The 10,676-nt window shown below is 33.8% G+C and overlaps 1 protein-coding gene across 1 annotated transcript in view; it reads right to left on the bottom strand.

The window, feature by feature from the left end:
* Positions 1-114: 114 nt before the first annotated feature.
* CCDC73 (coiled-coil domain containing 73) overlaps positions 115-10,676 on the bottom strand; it is a 105,036-nt gene continuing 94,474 nt past the window's right edge. Inside the window, exons 15-17 of the mRNA XM_027115104.1 lie at positions 8,490-9,995; positions 5,311-5,444; positions 115-330 (exon numbers count right to left, since the gene is read on the bottom strand). Coding sequence (XP_026970905.1) covers positions 115-330; positions 5,311-5,444; positions 8,490-9,995 — 1,856 coding nt within the window. The remainder of the gene's footprint in view (positions 331-5,310; positions 5,445-8,489; positions 9,996-10,676) is intronic.

Raw genomic sequence — 10,676 nt, 5'->3', positions numbered from 1 at the left:
TGGAAAACTGACTACAGCTATAAAGTTTTAGATGTAACAGTCGTGTTCTGGTCTAAACCACATCAATATTTCAATTAAGTCAGTTCACCACTGAAAGCATTTATCAACATTATTTTAATCCGTTTTTCCTACCATCTCTTCTGCTTTTCTTTTTTTAGGTAGGTTGTCATTTTCAGAGCTTAGAAACTTTTCAATTTCATTTATTTGATTTGTTACCAAGCTCTGCCAGTCATCTTCACCAGTAGAAGACACAGCCAAACCACTGGTTTTGATCTTGATTTCCTGAAAATGGCTTTGTGGCAGGGTTGATTTCAGAGGCTTTGTTTTCACCTAGGAAATACCAAACTTGTTTTACCACTGAAATTTTTACTCATTTTCTAAACAATCATCAAGTTTCAAGAAAATCCTTAAGCCTCTGCAATTATGAGTATGTGATAAAAGCTACCGTTTTCTTGGCTAATTTTCAACAACTACCTTAGTAATTTTGGCACCAAAAAACTATAAAATGTGAATCTGTAGGCTTATGTAGTAGCTCTTCAAGATCCCTAATGTATTCCAGGAATACCACAAACGTTTCCTTAAAGGTCTTAAGCTTACATTGAAAGAAAACATATTTAAAACAATGCAGATAAAAATCTGTTTTGTCCTCTACTCCCCTTCCCTTCCCAAACATGTCTATGTTTTGTAACTTCTATCAAAGCCAGGGGAAATTTTAAAATGCTAATGGAAGTAAACTGCCATATAAAAACTGCCTTTTACTTCATGTTTCCTCTTACGCTTCAGAGCGCCATTGTTGGAGAAACAGGAAAGAGCAATGAGGTGTTTGGAAGCTGGCATGTTTCCAAGGCACCACATTGGGTCGTACTTCTAATACCATGTTAAATAAGTTTTCCATTTTAAGGTTTCTTCTGATTACAGAATAATTACTGGAAATTTAGAAAATAGAGAAAAGTGTAAAGAAACTAAAAATCACTAGTAATCCACTATCCAGAGAGATCTGTCAGCATTTTGGTATTTGCTATTAGTCTCTCTTAGCGTATTTGACCATTCTATAGAATTTTATATCTCGGTTTTTCCCTCTGTGAGTTGTTTCCTAGGTCATTAAAGTTTCTTATAAGCAAATATCAGTGGCTGCAAAATACTTCTTATGGATGATCATTTAACTATGCTATTGTTAACATTTGTTTCCAATTTATCCCTATCAAAAATTTATTTCTTGAAAAAATCTTTTATGGACTTACCAGATTCTCAGATAAAATCCTCTGTTGAAAGGGAATATATTTTAGAGGTATGGAATAGGATAAGAATTAGATTAAAATTTCCCAAGATTCCAGCCACCATCAAACATTTTGATGTAAATATTCAGGACTCCTCTATATATACACTTTCAAAAAATTTGTATCATATTTATATCATTTTCTATGTTGGGTTAAAAACATTTTTAACATTTCCCTCTAGAAAGAGCATGGCTCCATCATATTCCATGTTCCATAATTTAATTAATATACTTAAATATACATTTAAGTTGTTGGAAAACATTTACTGTTATAAATTAGGCTATAATGAATGTCATTTGTTCATAAGTCTTTGTGAAGATCTTTGAGTACTGCCTTACATTAAAATCTTTTCCAGTCTGATAAAAATGGCATATTTGTAACATTGTGTTTTCAAAGTGAGATTATATAGTAATAATTTTTAAAATGAGTTTAAATGTTTACATTTAACCTCAGTTTCCTAAAGGGAACTTTCGGATTGCTCTCTTTGGTTCCTGAGAATTCTAGTTAGCCGCCAGTCCCCTCAGAATCTTAGCCTCTGATCCTTAGGGTAATGCTGGGTTCTTATTTGTCTGATTGCCTATGTTCCTATGAAATACCAGATGAAAAAAGTATCAGCACAGGACCACCAAGAGACCTTAAGTCGTTTAACTTTTGTGGGCCTCAGTTTTCTCATCAGCTTCTTTTAGTTAGAAAATGCTGTTATTGTAAAGAGTAACATAATAGATAAAAATGTGCATAAATGTATATTTCTCATAATGTCTGGCATATAAGTGTTCAGCGTACTTCATGTAGCTCACAGGGCCAAAATGAACGTTAGTCATCCATGCAACACTGAGAACCTGCTTCCTAAGTGCAGTAGGCAGTGTGTCAGTTTCGTGCACTGCTGAGAATAGTTACAGAGAAATAGACCAAATCTAAATGTAGGTTGCTACTGATTTTGGAGTAAAATGATTGATGATCTATATAACATAATGGTCCTGTTTTGCCAACAAAATGCTAGAAGCGTTTTGGTGCATTTGATATCAAGTACAAATCACTTAATTTTCCAAAATCCTGATTCCTTGATTTTTAATCTTGAAAAAGGAAGGAGACATTTATACATATCTGCTTTAGTTTGTTTCCCTTTACCTACTTGGTGAGAGGGGCAGGAAGGATTGTCTGTAGAGAGAAACAAGATGTAATTTTAAAGTGTACACTTAAGAAAACTTGTCCTATTTAGCTTAATTTAGGTTTTGCAGCCTACAGAAGTAATTCTAGTTACAGGGATGCTCCCACATATCTTTGCTCCTTCCTTTTCTTCTCATAAAAATCACTTGCCTCCTAACCTCTTTCTGCCTGACTCAAAAGATCTACTCTGGCCTAGAACTTCCCCTACCCTGGTACTAGTCCTTTTTATTTAAGCCTGCAGGAGACGCAAGAGGGAAGAGATATGGGAACATATGTATATATATAACTGATTCATTTTGTTGTAAAGCAGAAACTAACACACCATTGTAAAGCAATTATACTCCAATAAAGATGTTTAAAAAAAATTAAATGAACCTAATATCACTGGCTGTGTAAAATAATGGCTTTCTTTGCTTACTCTGGCCCCTCTCTCCCATCATTCCTGGGTATAATCAAGATTGCAGCAGGCTACCAACCTAACCCCTGCTCTAAGAATAAAAAACACTCTTCATGTTGCTCTGGATCTGTAGGGGAAAAGTGGATTAGCTCATAATAACTACCCAGAATTTTACAGGATTGATGTGGACAGTATGCATAAAAATATGTTGAAAAATGTAAAGAACTTATATTCCCTTTCTGGCTATAAGTCTTCATAAAATTCACTTTTCATTTGGAACAGAAGTTGGCAAACTTTTTCTGTAAAGAGCCAGAGTAAATTTTTTTGGCTTTGTGAGCCAAGTGGTCTCACAACTGCTTGATTCTGTCATTGCAATACAAAAGCAGCCACAGAACTACAGGCAAAGCAAAGCAGTCGGCTGTGTTTGGCCCTCCAGCTGTCATTCAACAGCCCCTGATTTTAGAAAAGTGTATGTAAGCAAGTAAACAGGCATCATAAAGAGACTAGATTGGCCTGATTTAATCCAGGGATCAAAGCATTTTCAGTAGACTAGGCAAGAGGTGATCTGCTTTTAAATTTGTCCCACATTAGATGTTAATTGGTAATCAGGGTTCAGCTGGGACAATGATACATAGCATAGTGCCTGATGCCTAGTGATAATCACTTAGCTAAACAGACATTTAGTGTTTTACATACACCAGTATTTTGAGAAGAAATTTTTTATATTATGAAAATTGAGAAGGTTATGTAGCATGCAACTAAGAGCCAAGATACCTAGTCAAAGTCCACTGCAGACTGTGTTCCTAATGACTTTGGAAAATTACTGAGTTTGGAAAATTACTTCACATTTATGTCACTGCCTCATCTGTTTTTTGGTTTTTTTTTTTTGCGGTATGCGGGCCTCTCACTATTGTGGCCTCTCCCGTTGTGGAGCACAGGCTCCAGACGCGCAGGCTCAGCGGCCATGGCCCACGGGCGCAGCCACTCCGCAGCATGTGGGATCCTCCCGGACCGGGGCACGAACCCGCGGCCCCTGCGTCAGCAGGCGGACTCCCAACCACTAGCGCCACCAGGGAAGCCCTGCCTCATCTGTTTTTAAAGATGTAGGACTGTTGTGGGAATACTTCTACGAAAGAGTTTTAAATTCTATAAATATAAATTCTTAACAACGTTAATTAACAGAAAAGGCATTAGGAATCAGATACAAAGAACTTCCCTATTGGGTTTATTATAAAAATGGGCTTGAAAGGGAGATGTGAAATGTTCCATCATACCCTTAAACTGTTTGAAACAGGACAATTAGAAGTATTAAGTATTCAACCCAATTAGAATGGGTGTCTAGCTTTGATACTCAAGCTTCTTTTTGCTTTTGCTTTAATTCTATGACTTATCCAATTAGCCAAGGTAAGAACTTAGATTTCCCAGTGCCCGGCCCACTGCGCTTTAGTTACCATAGTTTAAAGATTGTACACTTGAACATCAAGCTGAAACGATTTGTTTTTGAGCTCAGTTATGCAAAGGTGGAAAAGGTAGATCCTGATTTTAGTTTCAACTTTCCCAAAGGGAGAGTTATGCTATCTTGAGGTTTCTCCAATTTAAAAATGGAAATTAAATGTACTGTTAGAACCTATTACTTGTTAAGGCTGTGTTAGTATTATAATTTTCACTTTAGATGTGCTAAAGGAAAAGTTGTTTAATGTGCATCTCTAAAATTTAAAATATACAGTGACTATGCAGTTGTTTTTTTTTGTCATTTTTCCTAAACTTTTTAGGTTACCTTTTAGCAGTTATACCTGTAATTGTTTTTTAGATTTTGAAAAATAACAGCCTTTTTTTTTTAATACAGTCTTTTTTGCACTAAAGTTTTGCACACTAAGTTAAAAAACTTACAAATTTTCCCCCCCAAAAATCTGTCAGTTGTAGTTACTAGCTTTTCATATGACAAATGGACTCTTGGAGCCAAATAATCTCTACAAATACTTTGCCTAATATTTATATCCATACTTGATATATTTATGAATATTTGATCCTTTCACATACTGTGTTTTAATTGAAATAATTTAAAATAGACAAATTCTTCCTTTGCAATAGTTTCCCAAAAGGCATCTTTTATTAAAATTTTAAATGCTCAAATGAGTGAACTATTTTTTTTAATAGTTTAAATAAATAAATAAATGCTCAAATGCCACTATTCCTAAACTTAGGTGACTAAAAAATATAAGTACTTAATACACTACCTCACACTCTCCTTCCCAAAACAGGCTGGATTATATCTATTTGATTTATACACTGTGACTTTTTCCTGCTGTTTTCCATCAAACTTAATTGTGAAAAATGGTGCCATGTTGCCCTCTTGATATTATTTTGAAGATCAGTTAGGTCTTAAAGCATCCAGATGCACACAGTTCTACACATATCTGTAGAATTAGCTCACTAAGGTCTGCTCCGCAATATTTTTAATTGACTTACGTGTTCTGTGGGAAAAGAAGAATCACAAAAAGTCTTTGCAATTGCATTCCTCTCTTCACTGGGCTCTCTCCTGGGATCTGGATGGATACTCGAGTTATTCAAAATGTCAGCAACTCTGTTAATGCTGGTACTATCTGGTTGACAAAAAGGAAATGACAACTAAATTTTATTCTCCAGGCACTCATTTTAGTGACTAAACTTTTTTCTGATCCTATGCTTTGTATTTAAAAAGTAACAATTTCTATTTTCTTCTCAGTTTGAACACTGGTTTCCATAGGGTTTGCCCTTACATTAGGCATTTCATTTCAGAAAACAATTTTTTTATTGCTACTTTCTAAAACCTGCTGATTTCACATTAAAATTAGTGACATGGTATGAATATCTTCTAAAGCAATATAACATACCTTAAAATGTTATCCTTATTCCCCTGGTTACTGCACTGCCTACACATATAAACATTTATATAGTGAACATCTTACCAATTCAAAGGGAAAAGTCTGAACCAACTGAAAGTCAGATTTGTAAAATATATTTAAAAAGAAATTGGCCATGATAAAAAATCCAACAAAGGGCTGTCTAGTAGGGGGTCATTGGGCTTTAATAAATAGATAACAATGATTTAGAGAAACATGTAAGGTTAAAAGATATTTAGGAGTATGTTTTATAAATCTGAGTATTTTACAAGTTGAATTTCTATAGAATTTTAGTCATCTCTCCTTCCATCCTAATTTATATGACTGAGATTTAATTTAGAAGAAAGGACTTGTGAGAAAATGGTAAATGTTAGACCAGTCCATTGACTAACAGCATTAAACTAACCACAGCATTTGACAGACAAAATTAATGGAATCTGAAGTTTAATACATTTTATTATATCAGGAAAATTACAGTTTGTGAAGTGAGATTTTACAGTGTTTTGGTGTTTTCTATTTTCCCCTATATTACTTCTCCATTCATGCCAGTAAACAAGATATACTTATTTTGCTTTTAATTCCCACATTTTCTTTTTAAAATTTTCTCAATTTCCTTTTTAAAAGAAGCCTATTAAGTCAGAAGGCCATGCAAAGCTTTCCTTGTAATCCATATTTCTTCACTGGGCCTAGACACGTATTGTTAAACAGGCAAAGTTCCCGTAAAATCTAAGACTGTCTATGACAACCTTAACAACTTTAACTATGAGATTGCTATTAGCAAAATAAACATATTTTTATCATGATCATACTTCTTAAACAATAGTTATTTTTAAGTTACATTTATACAGCACCTATATATGTTATGTAGTATATCTCTATGTTAAAATATCTTCAATATTAAAATTTTCAAATACACGAAAATGAAGGGTATGAACATCAATGTACTCATCACCCACCTTCAGTACTTCAATATTAAGTCACGTATTTCATCCATTTACCTCTCTCCCTATTTTTTTTTAATTCTGGAGGATTAAAAAAATTGTTTTATAATCTTTTGTTTCTGATTATTTTAAGAATGATCTAAGTTTTAGGTAAACTGCAATCCATTTAAGATTCTTTTGTTATAACTTACCAAGTTTCCTATACTTTGGTGGTTTTTTTTTTTAACATCTTTATTGGAGTATAATGGCTTTACATTGTGTTAGTTGCTGCTGTATAACAAAGTGTATCTGCTATACATATACATATATCCCCATATCTCCTCCCTCTTGCGTCTCCCTCCCACCCTCCCTATCCCACCCCTCTAGGTGGACACAAAGCACCAAGCTGATCTCCCTGTGCTATGTGGCTGCTTCCTACTAGCTAGCTATCTTACATTTGTTAGTGTATATATGTCCATGCCCGTCTCTCGCTTCGTCCCGGCTTACCCTTCCCCCTCCCTGTGTCCTCAAGTCCATTATCTATGTCTGCATCTTTATTCCTGTCCTGCCCCTAGGTTCTTCAGAACCATTTTTTTTTTTTAGATTCCATATATATGTGTTAGCATACGGTATTTGTTTTTCTCTTTCTGACTTACTTCACTCTGTATCCATCCACCTCACTACAAATAACTCAATTTTGTTTCTTTTTATGGCTGAGTAATATTCCATTGTATATATATGCCACATCTTTATCCATTCATCTGTTCATGGACACTTAGATTGCTTCCATGTCCTGGCCATTGTAAATAGTGCTGCAATGACCATTGTGGTACATGACTCTTTTAGAATTATGGTTTTCTCAGGGTATATGCCCGGTAGTGGGACTGCTGGGTCATACGGTAGTTCTATTTTTAGTTTTTTAAGGAACCTCCATACTGTTCTCCATAGTGGCTGTATCAATTTACACTCCCACCAACAGTGCAAGAGAGCTCCATTTTCCTGGAGGATTTTTAAAGCAAAACTTGCACATTGTTATTTCATGTGGTGGTTTGAAAGAGTAAAACAGTCTCCACTATCTGAACTATTTAATATTTGAATGTATTGATACAGGCATATAATTATTAAGGGATTCAATTTAAAGTGTTTCAAACAATGATAAATATCAATGATATGAAAGGTATTAATGTTACACCTCACTATTACTTGCAAAATAAAAGAACAAAGCTAGATTTGTGGTGCTGGTGAAGGGACAGATAAAAATAGAAAAATTAAGGAAAGAGGGAAAAAATTGGGAGAAGAAAGTGACAACATAGGAGAGAAACTAAAACAGTTCTGAGAGAAGGAAGTTTGGTTTTTTTTTGGTATGTTTTTTGTTTTTTGGGTTTTTTTTTTTAGTATAGAAAGAAAAGGAGTAAACATAACACTGGCAGAAGTCGTATCAACAACTTCACTGCATTTGCTCTAGAAAGTAAAAAAAGAGACTTGGATTAGGTAGATGTTCCTAATTTAAAATTAATGACCCAGACTTGTGGCTGTTTTTGCTATTTTCAGTTCTTTGATAATGAAAGGATTTTTTTTTTTTAATTTCCAAAATGCAATTGACCTCTGTACATGTTGATAATACTGGCTCAGATTTAGGTGAAAATAAGTCCACTTCCATTTAAATAAAACTTTTCCTACTTTTACATATATATCAATACATATAAGGAGTCTTCTGGGTTTAGGCAAAAAATATATATATATAGTAACATAAATAAATTTTCATTTTAAACAATCTGGAAAATTTTTACCAATAAGTAGAAATACAAATTTTAAAAGAATTAAAACATAATCCTTATTTTCTTACCTGGTCTGCTATCCTTCCCGTCATCATCCACACCAACATTTTTACAAGGTGTCAACGAAACCATCTTTTTGTTTTCTAATAGACCTATTGGTCTCTTCTTCAGCAACAAAGGAATGCTAGATGTTGAAGTGCTCACTGTTTGACTTTCAATTTGATTTACTTTTGGCCAGGAACTGGGGTCTAAAAAATTCACATATACTAGAGTTTTCTCAGTTTTTTTATCTGAAGTTGAAAGATCAAAGGCTGACCTTCCACTTCTGTTTACTAAATCTCCAGATGGCTTTATGTGAAATGGACATGATTCTTCCAGCTGTCCTTCACTGTAAATTTTTCCTGAAACAATGTCATTTAATGACTCTGTTTTCTCTGTACTATTTAACAATGTATGCTGTCTTTCATTAGGGAAGAGGTCATTTTTTTTTACTTCAGTTCTCTGATTCTCATCAATCTGACTCTCTTTACTGGAAAACTGTATTTCTGTGGAAGTTTTCACATGAATAGCAGTTTTCATATCTTTGGCTTGTGAAGCATCTACATTCTCATTGTTAGTCTGAAGATGGGAAACAGTCACATTGTCTTCTAGATACCCCAAACAGTTCTTAACTTGACTGTTATGCATATCATTCACATTTTTCCTATATATAGTTCTTTTCACAGGGCTTGAGTTGGGTGTCACCAACACAGGCATAATATTAACATTTTTATCTGAATTCTTTAAAAGTACGTTCAAATTGTCACTGAAAACAGCAGAAGAAATGGGGTGGTTGATTGCTATATCACAGGGAATAGTTAGTTCAGGTTGCTCTGAAGTATCATCACCAACTTGCTGAAAATCTGAAATTTCTTTAAATGGCAATACGCTACATTCACTTTTTTTATTTAACAGTTGTATTTGTCTTATTTTACATTGTTTATCATCTAACATAACATTCCTTGAATCCGGCAAATTATATTTCTGACACTGGACAAGATTCCTTTTTACATCTAGAGATGAATCCAAATCTGCTTTGGTTTGGCAACTATTTGTAATTTCCTTCTCCGTGTCATTTTCTTGAGTCCCTGGAAGCAATCTGAATTGTTGTTTGAATGGTTCATCTTCAGAAACATCTTTTTCATGATTTGTATTGCAAGCCATCTCATCTAAAATACTGTTAAATGATGTTCTGTTATTTTCAACCCCCAGGTGTACATCTGCATGGTGATGATCTAATCCTTCAGTTCTTTCTGGATATATCTTTTCTCTTTCTATTGATATATCTGCCACTAAAAAAGAAATATTTGGTGATTTAAATTCTGTACACCCATTATCTTTTTCCAAGTCCACCTTGTCTTGTATTTCTGTAGTAACCACTTTTGTAAAGTCAGTAACATCCAAGGTTTGTCCTTGACTGATTAATTCTTTTTCTATGCTGAGGGTTTTGCTTAGGGAGATTTCATTTTGATTTTCATTCTGAGGTACAATAGTATTAATTTTCTTCTTGGGGCTTTTTTCAAAAGGTTGTAAGTCTGTTATAATGAGAACACAGTAAATTTTTGGGTTATACACAAAAGCCTGCTTTTATAAAATGCATGTTAACTATTTTTATAAAAACATATTTAGCTTTAAATATTTCACTGGCCAGCTATTACACAAACATAATGACACCAATTTTATATAAATATTGAGTTCCCTTTAATAAGCATGCTAAAATGTTCGACTCTATTCACACTAAATTTTTATTTCATAACAGCAAAAGTATTTTTGGTTTAAAAAAGTTAAGTTGAGGGCATTACAAAAAGGTTATTTCTCTAGTCTGTTGCTTCCTTTTGGGCATACGGTACAATTCCATATAAACACACAGCTGATTAGATAAAAATTAATTTACTCTAACGGTCATATTGTAATTTCTCTTACTACATAGATGCAGAAATTGCTAGCTGGTTTCTTCAAGACTAATAATCATCACTTTCTTACTCACTACCCTGTAAATATTTTTAAAATTTGGAATACTTTTGGGCAAAATATATAGAATATCTACTTAGGATATTAATTTTATTCATCTGGGTTTTAACCATAGATTTCAAAATTTCAGTATAGTTACAATAATCTGGACTACAAATTTAGGGCATGAAGGGTCTTTTTAATCCATCATTCTCTCTACAACATCTCCACCAAGTGGTTGTTCAGCCTAGGTTTGAACAAACTTC

This window comes from Aethalodelphis obliquidens, unplaced genomic scaffold (assembly GCF_003676395.1).
Source record: "Aethalodelphis obliquidens isolate GAN/ISIS:26980383/991018 unplaced genomic scaffold, ASM367639v1 scaffold14, whole genome shotgun sequence".
In the NCBI taxonomy this organism is placed as follows: domain Eukaryota; kingdom Metazoa; phylum Chordata; class Mammalia; order Artiodactyla; family Delphinidae; genus Aethalodelphis; species Aethalodelphis obliquidens.
The sequence above is the reverse complement of the archived record's forward strand: the minus strand, read 5'-3'. Positions and strand labels throughout refer to the sequence as shown.